The 19,117-nt window shown below is 42.9% G+C and overlaps 1 protein-coding gene across 1 annotated transcript in view; it reads right to left on the reverse strand.

Annotated features, from left to right (window-relative positions):
- Nucleotides 1-653: 653 nt before the first annotated feature.
- Nucleotides 654-19,117, reverse strand: part of LOC144767865 (transient receptor potential cation channel subfamily V member 6-like) — a 223,574-nt gene continuing 205,110 nt past the window's right edge. The window contains exons 14-15 of the mRNA XM_078651223.1: nucleotides 7,910-8,016; nucleotides 654-4,715 (exon numbers count right to left, since the gene is read on the reverse strand). Coding sequence (XP_078507349.1) covers nucleotides 4,415-4,715; nucleotides 7,910-8,016 — 408 coding nt within the window. The 3' untranslated portion in view covers nucleotides 654-4,414. The remainder of the gene's footprint in view (nucleotides 4,716-7,909; nucleotides 8,017-19,117) is intronic.

Raw genomic sequence — 19,117 nt, forward strand, 5'->3', positions numbered from 1 at the left:
CACACACGGCTCCTACTTACGGATCTACGAGTACCAGAGCAAGAGCCACAGTAGGACGTTGGGGCACAATACATACTTCTTGGAGGTCACCACTGCAGTGGCGTATGAAAATTGTTAGGGCTCCCCTGCAGGGTACATGGAGGGGCCCCCTCTTGGCTCAATCTGGAGCTCTCCAGCTGAAGTGCGGTGCTGAGGGGGCCCCCTAGAGGTTGGGGGCTGCGCGCCTGCGTTACGCCCCTGCACCACTGTTAGGAACCGTACCTTGGCTGACAAGCAGTCATCTCTCAATAGTACCAACTCACCACACTGACATTGAGAAAACATTCAGCTCAGGTAGACACACCACTGCCAGATGTGTGCTGAGCTGCAGCTCCTACACACACTATTGTAGGAGGGATTGTGCTCCACGACATCAGCCCCTTCCAAACTTCCAATGTGTGGTAACACATGCTTGTACCGTGATAGCGCCACACCTGAGCGGGGTTCAATCACGCAGAGCATGGCACTGCATCAATGCAGGATGAGTAAGGAGAAACATGGTTATGCCCCACCCATCAGCAACAGCAGGAACCTGGGCCAATAATCTATATCCGACAACAATGGTCCCTGTAGTTTTAGTTGCATAAATAGTATTTGTTATATCAGTTGCTGTGGTTGCTACCCATGATGGAAACAGTAATTGAGAAATAGATAAACTTTTAATCTGGGATATAACCTGGATATAACATTGTAATCAGACACTTAGTACAATTTATTTTTCATGAATAATAATGATCATAGCAAAAAAACAATTTTTTACTGCACAAATTAAAAGTGCTCAAAAGGTGAAAAGGCGCTAAGTGAATAGTTAAGTGACAAGTGCATATAGAAAGACAAAGACATATGACTCTTGACTCTGAAAATACTTTGCATGACTTGAGGCAATCTGAGTCTTCATAGCAGTGGCGGTGTGCAACTTTAGAAAGGCGGGGGTAGGCAGGCGGGCCACACATGTATACTCACACCCATGCATTTATACTCACCCATTCACAACACTCCCTCCCAAATATTTATACATACACACACACAGGCACGCACGCACCAAACATTAAAAAAAATTACGCACCTGCTGCAGCTTTTGGGAAGGGACGCCTCAGAGGTCCCAGGAGGGTTGGAACTGCAGTCTTCTCTCATTGGCTAACCTTAGGTCAGCCGATGAGAGGAGGCAGCAGCCCGCACCTTGTCACAGAGTCAGATGGGGTCAATGAGGGTTGCTGACCCCACCCCACTCTGTAGCAAGGTGTCAGTCTGGCCGTAGCAGGCACCGGGCGTTTTCCCGGTGGGCCGCCAGGGGGTGGGCCGGTTTCGGAACCCTGGGTGGCTGTTTTTGTTACCGGTAGCATGTTTTGCAGCATAGTTGTTTGTTACAAAAGCAGCTGCGGTGTTTTTCATGAGAAATACCCACCCCCGCTCTGCAGCCAGTTCGACTCAATTGCCAGGGCCGGTTTGCGCTCCCAGTCTGGCCCTTGTGTCATTGATAGATACTTGGCCTGGCCTCAAAACTGAAGAGCCCACGTCTGCGACCATCAATGGCACTCCCCTTCATCACGAGGGGCAGTGCCTCAAGGTAATTTACTAGACTGAAGAAGTCCTGCCCACAGGAGCTGTGACATCTTCAGCCCGCCAAAGGTCAGCTTAGGCAGCCAGGAGCCTGCACATTTAGCACATGTCTAGCTCCTGGATGCCGAACCTGAACAAGAAGAGTACCTGTTATGCTAACCTTTGCTGAGCCTGACAGACGCTCTTCTTGTAGGGAAAAAGGTGAGGAGGCTTGGCCTCTCCGCCCATAAGGATGGGGCGCCGCTGCTATATTGTGTCTGTAGTCAACAGTGTTTCAACCTTAACTTAGTCAAAAAAACCATCATCAGGAGAGTGACATTTTTTACTGAGGACAATTTTGTAGGCCAGGTCTTCCCGGTGAGGACTGTTAGAATGGAAAAGTAGCTACACACACCAATTTAACAAATACTATTTGTGCAAATAAATCTACAGTGAACCATTGTTCACAATGAACATCTGCTATTCAGCACCAAGATACCCTTGGGTGAACGTGCGCTTCACGAATTCACGTTATGTTATTGTTGCTTTATACAGATCAATGCAAGGCACATTCTTCTCTTTGCTGATACAGCTGTGCACAATGGTGGCCTCCAAAGAATCACAGGGAGCATGAAATGAAGTCTGCAAAGGACACTAGAGTCACCACCTGCAGACCGGTAGACTGCACTTTACCCTGTGAAATGATTGAAGACAGCAAACATGGCCCACATTAATGCACACATTGAACGTTGCCATTACGGAATAATACTGGGAGACCATCTCAATATGTTTTCCTTTTGCTGATGTATTTACCTTTATGACACATTGGTGCTGTTAGTTTCCTTAATGGGTCACCTGTCAGGACCTTGAAATATGATCTGATGTTCAAAGGAAAGCAACACTTGCATGTTTTGCAATCTTGCCTGGGAGTTGACAGACTTCATCAACCTCACCTGGTCATGTTGATCTGGAGAACACACAAATAGAAGAACATGGCTAGGGGAAGCCCATCAAAACAATTAGTTTCAGGAGAAGTCTGGCTTCACCATTCTGCTATTATCCCATTACCCAATAGCATGTGTGAAATATTCTGCAAGATACCTCAGGGTACATGCTTAAAGATGTATCTAAGAAGTCTCTTCCAATTGGGGCTGCAAAGGTAATACTCTTCTAAGGCACCTGGATATACAGTGTCATTTGTTAACCAAGTTGTACAATCTGAAATTTAAAGTGCATTAAAGTGCAAGGGCAGAGGTGCGATGAATCATAACGGCTACAAGCAAGAAAGGTTTACCTGTCTAGTGTAAGGGTGCGCACCTAGGTCCTAGAGGACTGGATCCCGGCCTTACATTCTGGCTAACCACCACCATGTCTGTACATTTTGTCCTGTGTGTCTTCTGTACATCTATTCCAGGCCATATGGCCTACATTGAACAAACCTTGCCTAGACATGCATATATGCTTGTGTCTACAACATGCAGGTGAGAATCAGTGCAACTGAATAAACAACAGTACAAAGTGCTGCCCCATTACACCAAATTGGCCAGAAAGGGGCGATACATGATTCCCTTGTGGCTACACCAGTGGCGAGCCATCACTTCCCCATCCGTGAGCACTGTGTTTAGAGTACGCAGCTTTGGCAAGAAAAGCATACCCAATACAAGAACATGCTTCAGACAAAGTATTGCAATTAATATGAGCCCTTGTGACACTTCCAGTAGTGTTAACAAGATCAACTTTGTACCATGACATAGAATGAACCACTAGGAATAGCCTTCTGCTGACTTCAGATGCATACTGGAGTTGGCCATCAGGAACTCTGTGTCAATTGCTTTTGTAGCTAGTATACATTCTCTACTTTTTGTACTGCACACAAACTTCAATTAAAAAGAAACATAGTTACAACTGAACATTCTGCTAGAGACAGCTAACTTTTCCCACTTTCTGTAAGACTCTTGGGGTAACCAAGTCGATTACCACTAGTAGAAAACATAGTAACAAATAGCAGTCTTAAAAGGATTAAAATGTGGAGGACAGAGATGTGGCAAGACGCGGCTGAACTTCACAGTAGTCAGTTCGTTCGAGAGAAATGAAGGAATGCCCAAGTGTCCGGTTCACTGGCATTAGACGGTCCACTTGGAAGTGGACATAGTAAGCCAGTCTCGAATCCTGCTTCAGGGAGCAAATTCTTCCAGTTCATACAGATTGATTTTCCTTAAGTGAACATGTTACCAAAACATGCTAAATTAATTTGGGAAATGGCGATCAGCATTGTCTTGCGAACTCAAGAATACATTTCTGCGTTGAAAATAGCCACCATATCTTTCAAACCACACTGAACATGCTGCAAGATATGTCAACCCTTTGACCACAATCTCCTATAGGGTTGTTTGTCCGATTTCATGTATAGATGCACTCGATTGGATGAGCAGACAACTGCAGTCAAGAGTTTGATAACGGATTATGAATCAAAGGGATATGAGTAAGACGCACCGTCTGGGACACTGTGCCACCGTCCATTTGATCCCTGGTAGCTGAATAAAGGAATCATCTTTGAGATAAATATTTCGTGGGATTGCCACAAAAAGTGTGTGGCCTTGTTCTTTTCTTAAGTAGCACACACTAGTAAATTGATGAAGAATGCCATGAGCCATGTTAAATGCCATTTGAGAGTGTTTAGTTGATCCTGTGGCAGACAGAGAAGATGCAATTGGATGAGTTTTGCTCTCCGAAATCTCTGCTCAAATGCACTTAGGAATAAATATATTGCACCATGAAAAGCAGGTGTGGGGCGAAGAGTTCCACTGTAAGTGTTCAGGTGGTGGTCCATGACAGATCAAACCTGGTAGATCTCCTCGTCATTTTCTAGAGCGTGGTTCACCCGTCCTTGAAGATGTTCTATAGTGGTGTTCCGTAAGATCTGCCAGCCACGGCTCGACCTTCTCTCAGAGGCCGCTCGCGAGAGTCCTGGTGGGGAGGCATCAGAGGGTACATATGGCCTGCTATGTGGATGGCATGGAATCTCCAGCAGCTCAGATTTCAAAGAAGTCTTCTCACTGAAATCTACGTCAGAACCCAGGAAAGCATTTGCGTATCGTCTGATCTTCTTCTTCGTGTTATCTTTACGGCTTACCACCCTGTTGATAGAAAGAATTGTCCACAGGTCAGAATCACTACACAAAAGGTAATCATCATTAACACTATTATACCTAGTACCAAATCTGTACATATGTTATAGCAAATGGAGAGCTGGAGAAATGGCATGAGTTGAGGTGGGTAGCAATCGGAACCAAAGAAGACAGAACAAAAAAGTCTGCACATGATCAAAGATTATGTTCTTGCAAAGACAGACCCATGTGGGATTGTGAAACATCCGCCATACATTGCTTACCTTAAAGATGAGGTGCCAGTGATGGCCCCTAAACATTTTGCTGTCGTGAATCTAAGCAACATATTCAAAAATTATAAACAGAAATGGAGGTGATGCCATTTTGTGTACTGAGTACACATTTTTATCAATTCCTCAGTACGCAGAAAAAAGAAGCGCTAAAGTTTGTGTTCTGTACAAGGCACTACCTACTTTCAGATCACGGCTACCTTACCAGAGAGAAACCTTGTTTTGCTTGCTCACAAAGGTTAGAATTTTGCCAATTTTTTATAAAATGTGATTGACAATGTTTTCGTCTCTATTGTTACCACTCAAACACACACTGGTTCAAGGGCTAGAATCTTCCTTCTGAGTTAGAGTGTTTTTTAAAACACTTTGTTGGGTGTATGGTTTCCAACTAGACATAACGCACACTAGTTAAAATATATTTTCCCTGAAGTAGATAGGGACAGGTTTATAGTGGAACAGTGTCACAATGGAAAATTACCTTCATATACAAGGGAATTCAGGGTAGTCACACAAGGTTATTGAGGACATGAGCATTAAGGAGTGTTGGATGAGATGGTGAGAGCTTGACATGTGGTGAGAGAGGCTAATGGCTGAGTTACAATACTATAGGAATTCATTTTTGTCGTGTGCTGTGAGCCTGACCACCTGATATTGGTTAAGGGAGAAATTAGGAAGGTTACCATGAGTACAACGACCAATCAGAGGTTTTCTAAGGGTATAGAGGAGGGGATAGGATGTTATGGAGAGGTAGTTGTTACAATATTCCAGTTAAAAAATTGAGCAAGGACTTGGTCAAGTGAAATATGAAGAATCTTGCTGAGGAAAAGGAGTTGCTGCCAAGAGTCAATATGGTTGGCAAAGACATGTTCCTAGATGTGATGGGGTGGGGGGAGAAAAATATGACACCACAAAGCGACTAACACCAAGGAGCAAATGTTTTTGTTTTAGTGGAGGGATTAATGGACACTTGATGTGGAAGAAACACAGCGGTGGTGGTAAAGTTCAGAGATTTGGATTACAGCTCGCTTAGTGGAGAGCACTCCGTGAAAGCCGGCCTGAGGTAAGGTGAGATTATTGTTGGTGGTAAGAAAATGTGTTTAAGACCAGGGAGATCAGTCAAAACTTGGCAATGATAAATCAGGTAACTCAGAAGTTGGCACTAACAGTAAATTGAAGCATGAAGCAATTTGGACAGTGGTTGGTTAACTTTTTGCCTTACAGTAATTGCCTGGAAATGGATCATAGTTACTCAAAATTGGTGCTAGGCGCGCCTAGAAATTTCAGTCAAGAGTCTCTCCTAATAGTTTACAGGTTTTGCACCTTATTTGTCCCAATCCAAAGCAAGACCACAACAAGTAAAGATAAGAATGTCTTTGTATCCTGCATTGAAAAATGTCTACCTGTGTGAAAAAGGACTGTGGAAATAGAGCTGTCTAATCTGCCTTTCATTTCTTGTACCTTGGTACCAGTCTCTTATTTACCCCCAAGGCTGTTGGTTGCAGTTCTTATCTGTGAAGCATGCTTGCACCTGTAGCATTCCCTCCTAGGGTGAGCGGTGCTGAATGTCTTGTGGGAGAAAACAGAAAACAAATTAAAAGACCACTACCACTGGACTTTGCTCCAGCTTGCCCTTTGTGTGACCTCCCTCCTGTGAGCTCTTGCACCACAGAGCAATTCTGCTATTTGCTGTGGACTGCTGCTGAATTTGTGCGAACGCCTTTACAATTTACTTAATCCTTTAGCATTATAATTAACTGTTAGGGTTCACTATAAGAGGGACCTGTAAGCATTAGAAAAGGAAACTTAGGTTTATTTTGCCAGGTTGAAATGACACTTCACAATTCAGGCTACAATGGCAGGCCTGAGACATGCTTAAGGTACACATTTAGTGGGTGGCACAACAACTGTTGCATGCCTACTAATAGCATTTAATTTACAGGCCCTGGGCACATGTTCTACCATTGACCCAGCTGTTTCAAAAAAATGAAATGTGCCAACTAGGTGTAGGCCAGATTGACCATATTTAGGAAATGAACCCAAGCACTTCAGCACTGGTTAGTAGAGCACAAAGTCCTAATGCCAGCAAAAACGAATTCAGCAAAACAGGACGGGTGAATGCAAAATGTTTGAGGGAATACCACGCTAAGAATGTCCGGTCTAGCACAGATACTGTGATGTCACTGCAGCTAACAATGACACAACTGCCAGAAAGTATTATTTTGTATAATACAGATACAACCTAAGATCTACATTTGAAAAATCTATTTTTGGCATTGATCAAGAAACTCACAGAAATATACAGCATGCTTTGCATTCCTAAAAAGTGAATGTGAGCTTTTTCTAGGTCAACAGAAATCCATCAGTATTTTTAGAAGCCTGGGGTAGAGAGAGGTTGCAGTGTGTGCAGATAGAAATAATCCACACCACAATTCCCAGGAGGATTAGAGTTGTTTCTTTAAAGTGCCAGTTCATTCACTTCAGAGACATTTTCTCCACTTGTACCCCCACTGTGGAGTAAAACTACAAAAATCCGATTTTTCTACTCTGAATCAGCCCTCACTGATGTTAACAAAGCAACTGAAGTCAAAGTGCTTGGAAAATGGTCTGATTGTTTGGATTGGCTGTCTATCTATTGTCACATTCTAGGTGTGATGAAGGACTTGGATATATGCTGACTCATCCCTTTTAACTAGAGTCTTTTTTTCCCCTTGGCACACCCAATCCTTCTTCCACTGATGGTCCATACCCAGTATAAAAAGGAGGTTTTTCGGAAATGTTAACAAAGTTTGGGGACTTGAAAAAGGATTCTAACATTTCGGGTAGAAGGGTAAAGAGCCAGGCACATCAGTATTCACATTCACCCACTGAGAATTCTGACTGAAATATACTAAATACACTTTAATAGGGAATTGGTCCTATCCTGCTGTGGCTCACCTGAGGTACCATCGGTCCAACATGCCGTAGTCCTTTCCACATATCCCTTGCCGTGGCCAAAGACACCGGGGAAGCTTTCGTTCCAGCATTACCGTTGTGGCAACAACCTGCAAAATAAATTCTTGGTGAAGATAGGAATAGATTCTTGGAAGACAGTCTTAGCTTTTATTGAGTGCCACCACAGATTGCGCCAACAAGTGGATGGAGAGACCCACGCCAGGGACATGATAAGACAGTTATACACTGGTCCAAGCTAGAATTTTACCAACAGAGGCAGGTAAAGGGTTTTAAGATTCCTCAGTTTTTCCATTGGTAGACAACAACGTAACACACAATGGTTAAGAGATAAATAACTTAGGGCCAGATGTAGGTGGGCTAATACTGGTCAGTAACTGTGAAATTCGTTAAATTTCACCATTACCGACCAGTAGGATGCAGGGAAGAAATCAGTAATAAGGAATCGGTAAATAGAGATTCCTTAATATCGATTTCTTATTGGCCTTGCATTTAAGCAATCGGTAATACCGATTCCTTAAATGCAATTTAGGTAGCACTTAAAACAGTGCACCTCAGCCATAAGGAATCGCTATTTACCACCAACTTCAAGTAGGTGGTAAGTAGCGATTTCCTTTCAAAAAATACTTTTTTGCTTTTAGTAGATATGTTATTCAGTTATTTGGGCAGTATTTTAGTATAGTTGAATATGGAATTTGAGAAGTGAACATGTTAGTCTGTTAATTTTGATTGAAAAGGATATTGGAGGGATAAAAGAGTGAAGGATTTTTTTTATGTCTTAGCAGTAGGAAGAGGCTTTTGGATGAGTAAAAAGGAGTTTTGGAGGGAAGGAGTCAGAGGGGAGAGTTTAGAAAGGTTTGTTTTAGGGGATCGGTGTAGTAAAAAGAGGTGTCAGATGATGCAAGGAGGGGTAGAGCAGGAGAGAGTCTAGAAAGGGTTATTTTGGCGATCATAGTAGTGGTATGGGGTTTGTGATAAATGAGAGTGTGGATGTAGAGGATATATTGATAGATGTATAGGATGAGAGATAGGATAGTGCATTGGAAGGAGTAGTAGAAAGAAGTTTGAGATGAGTCAGAAGGATGGGCTAGAAGATATATTGAGCGAAGTATGGGCTGAGAAATAGGCTAGCGCATTGGAAATGCTAAATTAGAAGAAAGTGATAAATATATAGATCCATAAGTACATTGAAAGTATATAGATACATAAAGGAAGTAAGTATATTTAGATTAAATATATTGATAGAGGCACAGGATGAGAAATAGGGTAGTGCATTGGATATGCTTTTTCAGGAGAAAAATAACAGACACACAGATCCAAGTATATGGAAGGTACATAGATACACAATGGAAGTATGTACATGTAGACCAAAGATCATTTTTATTTATTGATTAATATATATATATTTTTTTCTTTTCTCTTAACAACAAAATTATTTTAAATGTTTTATAAAGTAATACACAAAGATAGGTGCATATCTATAGTGAAAACAAATGCTATATACAGAGGGATATGCTGTAAATTTCGGTTTCCGTATGGTGCTTATATGGGGAAGAGCCAAATCTTGAGTAGTTTTCTGAAGATAAGGTGGTTGTCGGTGGATCTTATGTTGGGGGTAAAGAGTTCCATAGTTTGGCTGCTTGTACAGAGAAGGATGTGCCACCCATGGTTTTTTTCTTGTATGGTGGCATTTTGAGGCGAGATGCTCCTTTGGAGTGGAGGTTCCTTTGCTGAATGTGTTTGGTGATTTTATTCCTGATGAAGAGCGGTCCCATTCCATGTGTTGCTTTGTGGGTGATACAAAGCAGCTTGAACGTGGATCTTCTGCCAACCGGCAACCAATGCAGGGCTTTCAAGGCAGGGGAGATGTGGTCTCGCGGTTTGATATGCAAGAGTAGTCTGGCAGCCGAGTTCTGAATCCGTTGTAGTCTTTTCATGGTCGTTAAAGGTGATCCGTGGTAGAGGCTATTGGCGTAATCGAGTTTGGATAGAGCAAGGGAGATGGTAGCTTGGACCTCGTGTGGAAATCCCAAATGAGGGAAAATTTGTCGCAGCGTTTTTATAGTAGCAAAGTTTGATCTTGCTAGTTTATCCACTTGGGCATTCATCGACAGCTTGGAGTCCATGGTCATTCCGAGGTTTCTTACATCCTTCGATACTTTAGGCAGTGATCCCAGTTCATCAGGCCATGCAGCAAGCGGGTTGTACTTTTTCCAATCGTCACACGTGAGTATTTCAGTTTTTGAAGCATTCAATTTGAGATGGCTCCAAGTCATCCACTCATCCATGGCTCTGAGACAGCTGAAAATTGGTGACTTTTCAATGTCTTTGGGGCATTCCAGTTGAAGGTGTATTTGCGTGTTATCTGCATAGTTGTAGCACGTTAGGTGAAATTTATTGATATGTACTGGTAATGACTTCATGTAGATGTTGAAAAGCATGGGCGAGATGATAGAACCTTGAGGGACCCCTGTTTTTGTGGAGTACGGTTTGGACGAGAAAGGTGGGGTATGGATGACATTAGTTCTGTTTCAAAGGTAGGACGGGATCCAGTCTAGAGCATTTCCCTCTATGCCAGCTTCATAAAGTCTTTGTTTCAGAGTGTCATGGTCAACCGTGTCAAAGGCAGCTGAGAGGTCCAAGAGGAGTAGCGCAGCAACACCGTTGCGGTCAACTGTATTCTTTAGGTCATCCCAGATGGCAAGGAGGGCAGATTCAGTGCCTCTTCCCGGACGGAATACTGTTTTGAAATCTGAAAGTATGTCATTCTCTTCAATGAATTGTGACATGTGGGCGAACGCTGCTCTTTCTATCAGTTTGCCCAGGAAAGGTCCATTTGTAATGGGTCTGTAGTTGTCAGGGTTCAGCGGGTCCAAGTTTGTTTTCTTCAGTAAAGGGCGTATGTATGCATTTTTTAGTTCTTCTGGAAATATTCCAGTAGTTAAGGAATCGTTGATGATTCTTCTTACTGGAATGGCAGCAGAGGTTGGTAAAAGAATTGTCTTGAAAGTTTGTGGTGGACAGGGGTCAGAAGGGCTGCCGGCAGACCTGCTTGCTTTGACCAGGTCCATAAATTCATTGTGTGAGATGTGTTGAAAGGAACGGAGAGGCTTAATTAGAGCATTCTTGGATAGTTGTTTTGTACAAGGGTTAGTGCTGGTGCTTGGTTTCTGTTTTAAGTACGAGTCCAACGTGTCTGCTTTTTCCGTGTATTGATTTGCCAGTTTGTCTGTGAAATATCTTGAGTAACAGGATGAGTTCCTTCTAGGCAATTTGGTTTTCGAAATTCATTGAGTATTTTATAGAATTCTTTATTTGCACATTTAGCGTTTTGAATTCTGTCTGAATAGTACCTTTTCTTAGTTTTTTTGATAGCCGACTTATATAATCTGTTTATTTTCCTGTAGGTGAAGTTTGTCTTGTTTGGCGTTTGTTTTGAGCCAGGTACGTTGCACCTTTCTAATTTGTTGTTTTATGTCTTTTATTTCTATGTTTCTCCAAGGCGCTTTTTTTCTTTTGTTCTGTTGTGTGGTTTTCAGTGGTATCAGGATGTCAAAAGCTTCCTGTAGCCACTCATATAGATTCTGAACAGAATACATGGTTTCCAGATTTATACTGGTGTTAGTTGTGTTTCCAAGTGTTCCAAATTGAGTTTGTTCCACGGCCGATAGGTGGATGGATGTAAGGTAGTTTTAGGTGAGTCACTTAGTGTTGTCTTATGTTGGAAAGCAAGCAAGTCGTGGTCTGACCATGTGACTGGAGTTATAGTTTGAAAGGTAACTAGTTCAGTATTAGCAAAAATGACATCTAGGATATGTCCAGCGATGTGTGTAGGATTGTGGGCAATCTGATGCAGGTTCAATGCGTCTAGGCCGGTGATTTTTGTTTTTGGATGGGTCATTTTGGTTTTATCAAAACCAAATGTTAAGGTCACCCAGAATGCATAGGTTGGAGTGTATTGTTATCAGGTTTGAAACTGTGTCTAGAAATGCGTCTGGGAGTGTTGCCTTGCTAGGTGGAGGTCTGTAAAGGAGCAGGAAGTTACAGGTGGAAGACGGTGTAGGATTGCATCTTGTTTGAAGAGCCTCACAATTCTTTATGGAGATGTTGTCAACTTTAGTGATATGTAATGTTTGCCTGAATACAACAGCTAGACCACCTCCTTTTTTGGCTATACGATTTTGGGTGATTATTTGATAGCCTAGAAGAATGGATTCATGCAGGACTGGAGCCATATCCTCTCCCAACCATGATTCGGTTATGAATAGTATGTCTGGTTTTGCATCGGTGAGAAGGTCGTAGATGTGATGCTTGTTTTTAGAGAGGGATTGAACATTTATTAGTAGACAGTGTAGAGAGTGGCCTTTGGTGATAGTGGGACTTTGTTTTGTAGAAGAGTGATCAGTAATGTGTGGGAGTATTTTTAGTGCCGGTATTAGCTGTATTAGGATAGCAATCGTGTAGCTGTTCTGTATCGTGTTTGAAAGGTGGGTATATGTATTTATTTTGTGATGGTAAGTATTATGAGGTGTTGTGCTCTGAAGATCTTGTTGTGCTGGTGTGTGTGATAAGTTTTGCTTTTGAGGTGTAGTGAAAAGGGGTGCTGATGTATATGTTTCATGCACCGGATTTGGTTGTGTAGTATTGTTTATGAGAGGAGGTTGTGACGTAGAGGGGGTGGTGATGTGTTTATGAGTAGAGTGTATGTTGTGTGTAGGAGGGAATGAATTAGAGGTGATAATGTTGATCTTAGACTGGTTTGATTCAAGAGTTACAAAGTGTGGTGGTGTGCAGTGTGTGTGTTAGTGGTATTATGGTAGAAGGGAGAGGAGGGTGTTTGTTGGACAACTGATGGAAGGATCATTATATGTTTGTCAGTGATAAAAGGTGGTCTGTTAGGTGTAATTACAGCAGGGAGAGTGCGTCTGAATGGGATGTGGTTATCTATGGTGTTGATTGACGCTGTGTTAGTTATGAGTGTATTGGTTAGTGGTATAGGATAGAGTTGTGTACTGTTTGTGGGTGATGGTGGATATGTGTGGTAGTTGGGATAGTAGGGTGTGTAGAAGTGGTTTGGTTGGGTTGGTGATGCATGCTGGTACATTATTCTGTGCATAGTGTTGTGCATAGTGTTGTGCGTGGTGTGTTGCTCTGTTTGTGGATGTGGATGGTGTGGGCTGGGTATTGCTAAATGAGAAAAAGGGCAGCATTTATGGCCCAGTCTCGAACAGGCTCAAACAGGCAACTACCCATGTCCTCTTCATCCTTAACAGGCTCAAACCGGCAACTGCCCTTGTCCTCTCTGCCCTTAACAGGCTCAAACAGGCAACTACCCTTGTCCTCTGCACCCTTAGCATCGACTCCCGGGCTGAGAAACCCTAAGCCTGGCCTTGTTTATAGCCCTAGTAATCAGGTGACCCCTTCAGCCAATGGGAACCCTAACCCTAAAACTATCCAATCACAACACTAGCCCTAAAATCTAGAACCAATAGGAGACCAGGACCTTACTGTCAATCTTAGCCCTAGTCCAAGCACCCAATCAGTTAAAAAACCCTGATCTCTACGTCCAATAAAGGCCCAACCCAAGTCCAAGCAGCCAATGGTACAGGTAGCCCTAGTCCCTACTTCCAATAGAAAGCCTAACCCTACTCTTAGGCGCACAACTAGTCCAACAACCAATCACACCAGAAGCCTCCAATTAAAGGTCTAACCCTAGCCCTAGTACCACCCTACTCCCAACAACCAATAACATAGGAAGCCCTAGTCCCTACTTCCAATAGAAATCCTAACCCTAGCCCAAGTCCCAACCCTACAATGATTGAATCACAGACCCAGAAACCAATCAGAACCCTCAAATACCCAACCAATGAGGACATTAACCCTAACCCAATAGAAACACCAGATACAACCACCAATCAGTGTACACATGTGCCAATCACTAGCAGACCATATAAGGTCCCAGCGACCTCAGACAAGGTTTGCTGGCCAGGGATTTGGAAGCTGCTTCTCCTGTTCAGAATCTCCTAGGAGACAGACAGGCTCAATCCACACTTTGAACTTCTGCAGGTAAAGGCTTCACTAACTCGAAATCTAACAATACTGTTTGAATAAAACTTTACTCCCCCTGCTGCCCAAAAAACGAAGTGCACAGGCCCCAGTAAATACAGTTTAAACAGCTCACAGAAGCACCCTCTGATGTAGAATATCCCTGTTGCTGAGAGGGAGGCAGGGGGGCTGCCCTCACTGGCTTGTGAACACAAAATGGTGGCTGGGGGTGCACTGTTTTAGCACACAGGTCTTAGCACATTTCAGGGGTGCAACAGGGTGTCCTTTGTAATGTCTTCACATTCATTCCTATGGGCCTCCAAGCCCATAGGAATCAATGGGTAGGTATTCGTTATTACCGAATCTCAATTACAGATTCGGTAATAACGAATATTAAGAATTCAGTATTTTGTACCAAATTCTTACCTACATCTGAAATACCGATTTCTAAATACCGAATCGGTAAAATTCGGTATTTAGGAATCGGTATTTCCCCATTACCTACATCGGGCCCTTAATGCCAACCAAGACAAAGGATGATGTACAATTAGTAAAAAATATTTCAATTAAATAACACAAAAATTTCAGAAGTGAATATCGGAGGGGAGAAACAAATTTCCTTCAACAATCATTTCGAATTTGTTCCCTGAGAAGAGAAATCTCAATTGGTTGCATCATTTAAATGCGAGTGCTGAACAAGTGGCTTTTTCAATGCTTCTTTCATTTTTCTCTGCTAAAAAATAAAAATAACAATACATAACAATGCAAACAAAATTACCACCAGTGATTCTCAAAGCATTTTGCATGTGTAGGCAGACATCCTGTAGTGGTTTTCACATAAAGAAAAAACATTCCAGGTTTACTGCCCAGACGTTACCATGCAGACTGAGGCAGTAGTTCATTTTGGGATTTATTTAGAAAATTAATTTACTATTTCCAGAAGTTCCTTATCCATCACCCCATGGTAATTGAAAAAACAATATGTAACGCACGAGCCGCTGAGAAAACCGAGGGGTGCGGTATCAGTGTGCAGCTCATGAAAAAAACAAGGGGTCTGATATCATTGTACAGCTCATGGAAAAAACAATGGGCTCGTTGTTAGAGTACAGCTCATGAAGAAAACAAGGGGCCTTTATCAGTGTGCAGCTCATGAAGAAAACAAGGGGTCCGGTATTAGAGTGCAGCTCATGAAGAAAACAAGGGGCACGTTGTTGGAGTGCCCCTCATGAAGAAAAGAAGGGGCCAGTATAAGTGTGCAGCTCATGAAAAAAGCAAGGGGCCCGGTATTAGAGTGCAGCTCATGAAGAAAACAAGGGGCCCGTAGTTGCAATGCCGCTCATGAAGAAAAGAAGGGGCCAGTATCCGTGTGCAGCTCATGAAAAAAACAAGGGGTCTGGTATCATTGTGCAACTCATGAAAAAAACAAGGGGCCCGTTGTTAGAGTGCAGCTCATGAAGAAAACAAGGGGCCCGTTGCTAAAGTGCAGCTCATGAAGAACACAAGGGGCCCGTTGTTAGAGTGCAGCTCATGAACAAAACAAGGGGCCAGTTGTCATAGTGCAGCTCATGAAGAAAACAAGGGGCGCATTGTTAGAGTGCAGCTCATGGTAGAAAACAAGGGGCCCGTTATCAGTGTGCAGCTCATGAAGAAAACAAGGGGTCCCGTATTAGAGTGCAGCTCATGAAGAAAACAAGGGGCCCATTGTTAAAGTGCAGCTCATAAAGAAAACAAGGGGCCCGTTATCAGTGTGCAGCTCATAAAGAAAACAAGGGGCCCGTTATCAGTGTGCAGATCATGAAGAAAACTAGGGGCCGTTGTTAGAGTGCAGCTCATGAAGAAAACACGGGCTCTGGTATCATTGTGCAGCTCATGAAGGAAAGAAGGGGACAGTATCAGTGTGCAGCTCATGAAAAAAACAAGGGGCCCGTTGTTAGAGTGCAGCTCATGAAAAAAACAAGGGGCCAGTTGTTAGAGTGCAGCTCATGAAAAAAACAAGGGGTCTGGTATCATGGTTCAGCTCATGGAAAAAACAGGGGTGTTGGTATGTTATGTTATAAGCTGTTTTGTAACGCGCTCAATTACTACCGGAGTATCCTGGCGCGGTATACCGCTGGGGAACCCGTCCTGGCTTTCCCTGTGGGAGGGTCCCTACTGGGAGTACCCAAGGTGAAGCCAGACATCCCCGGCGTTGATGGGGCCATTGTGGAGATTAGGCAAGCTAATGCCCAGAGTTGCCGAGTGGGACCCTTGGTTAGAGTAGGCACCGAGGCGAGAATTATAGAGTCCGCTGACCCTGGTCCACGACCCTGCCGCGTCGGGAATTGAACCCTGGGCCCGGGCCGACTCCTGATTCCGGGTCTGCCGCCTCTAACCAGGGAGCCACACCACTCCATAATCATATGCAGCTCATATCATTGTGCAGCTCATTAAGAAAACAAGGGGCCTTTATCAGTGTGCAGCTCATGAAAAAAACAAGGGGCCCATTGTTAGAGTGCAGCTCAGGAAAAAAACACGGAGTCCGGTATTAGAGTGCAGCTCATGAAGAAAACAAGGGGCCTGTTGTTAGAGTGCAGCTCATGAAGAAAACAAGGGGCTCGTTGTTATAGTGCAGCTCATGAAGAAAACAAGGGGCCCATTGTTGGAGTGCAGCTCATGAAGAAAACAAGGGGCCTGTTGTTAGAGTGCAGCTCATGAAGAAAACAAGGGGCCCATTGTTGGAGTGCAGCTCATGAAGAAAACAAGGGGCCTGTTGTTATAATGCAGCTCATGAAGAAAACAAGGCGCCTTTTGTTATAGTGCAGCTCATGAAGAAAACAAGCGGCGTGTTGTCAGAGTGCAGCTCATGAAGAAAACAAGGGGGCCGTTGTTAGTTCAGCTCATGAAGAAAACAAGGGGTCCGGTATTAGAGTGCAGCTCATGAAGAAAACAGGCGGGTTGGTATCATTGTGCAGCTCATAAAAAAACAGTGGGTCCGGTATTAGAGTGCAGCTCATGAAGAAAACAAGGGGCCAGTATCAGTGTGCAGCTCATGAAAAAACAAGGGGTCCGGTATTAGAGTGCAGCTCATGAGGAAAACAAGGGGCCAGTATCAGTGTACAGCTCATGAAAAAAACAAGGGGTCCGGTATTAGAGTGCAACTCCTGGACCTTTACAAAAACAATTCAATTTTAAAAGATTTTTTTTTAAATTGGGGAGTGTGAAAAGTAAGGGATCAAAGTGTGAGGGAAGGTGGGGAAGACCAGCATGCGGTACGAAGAGGAACAGCAGACAGGGAATACAGCAAGGTCATGGGAAGGGGAAAGATGGGGAAGCAATAGATGAGAGGAGGTGGGGAGAAGGGGATGTGGAGTGGAACACTCAGACAAAGAGTGCGCCAAGAATGATATGCACTCAAATGGAGCACTAAAACATGGATCCCCGATTTCAGCGGTGGAAGAATACAGTCATACAATCACACACATGTTGAAGCAACTATGCTCATGTGCAGGGCATAATATCAGGAAGGAAAACCATTCAATAAGGTGTAGGGGACTGAGATTGACAAGAAAGCCATCAAGTCAAAAGCAAGGGCTGATCCAAAACCTATTCTATGCACGCCATTAACCCCTTCGATGCTGGTGACGGAACCGTTCCGTCATCAATCACGGCTGAGCTTTGCTGATGACGGAACGGTTCCGTCACGACCGCGCCCTGTTCTGGAATGTCCAGCACAGGGGCGGAATCGGCGCCGCGGTCAAGGTGTTAAAGACAATAAGCATTCAGTAACAATGCAAAGCCTGGAAAGCCTTAGTGCAGATGCCACAGTGGTAGACAAATGTTCAAGATAAAGAGTCAGTGCGAGTATTCCCGTCCTCAGGAGAACTAAATTTCCTTTTAGAAGTTCTAATGTTTATGTTAAATATTAATGTAAGTTAATGTTGTATATTCATGTATATTTATTTTGAATGTAGATTTTTAAAAAGCTATTGCACTATTAACTCAATTTAGAATTAAATCTGAGAAAGGCCCTGTAGGTGTGAACAGTGAGTGAATAACTCCCTTATCCATCTTGAAGATTACTTTGGAAGAGTAATTTGCTAGAAAGCCTACCTGCCATAACAGCCTAAGCAGAAGAAAATAATCCCCTCCTTTCATCCTGCATAAACCTTAAACCTGTTATGGTAATGTATCAAAGCTTTTTGCTCCATAATCAAGACACTATTAACAAAACCAGATAAAATAGTTTCATAATCTGGAAACAATGTAAAGCCGAACATCACCTTCACTAAATGATGCCTATCATACAAAGACGCTTGACAGCAATTTACACACTCACATTTTTTGATACTGAATTTTACGAGATAGTGTAAGGAAATGTGAACTATGGTTAAATTCAAGAGATCATTTTATTAAGGTAAGGTGAGATAAGCGGTGCAAATTTCCCCGACAATAGGAACAGCAGCTGCCATCCTAAAAGCTTGGAACCTTCCACCAAGAAGGAAGAACAAAGACTTCTTAAATCAGGCAGGAGACCAAGATGCCTACAGTAAGTAACAACATTGAAGTGTTTACAAACTATGAATTAAGATCACAATAAATGGTTGACAACCTCTGAAAGTAATTGTGCTTGTGGGGTGACCACAGTCCACCTGTTTCATAGCTATGGCAAATAACGAAAAAGTAGATGAGCTAGACATTGTATTTTGCAGAGCAAAATAAACACTCACCTTTATGCAAGTAATATTCCATTACTAATCCTAAAAATAACTGTTACTGTATTCATCACTATTTTTTCAGGTAGAATTTGTTCTGTTGATCACTACAGGGGTTTTGGTCTCTTACGAAAGAGGCAAGTCTTTGTTCCAACAAGCTATTCTGGTTGTAACTCACAATCTATCAATATGTCTCAATTTCTAAACATGTAATACATGGCCACATGCATCATTGTTACATTTTGCGATTTCTTAATTGCGAAAATTAAGGAATCGTAATTAAGAAATCGCAAAATGCTATGCATTAAGAAATCGCAATTTTTTTGCGATTTCTTAATTTTCCTTAATTGCGATTCACAATTTGCGAATCGCAATTAAGGAATCCCTTCCCATTGATTCCTATGGGCATAGAGGCCCATAGGAATCAATGGGAAGCCATTCTCATTTTGCGATTCGC

The sequence above is a fragment of the Lissotriton helveticus genome, chromosome 7 (genome assembly GCF_964261635.1).
Source record: "Lissotriton helveticus chromosome 7, aLisHel1.1, whole genome shotgun sequence".
Taxonomy (NCBI): domain Eukaryota; kingdom Metazoa; phylum Chordata; class Amphibia; order Caudata; family Salamandridae; genus Lissotriton; species Lissotriton helveticus.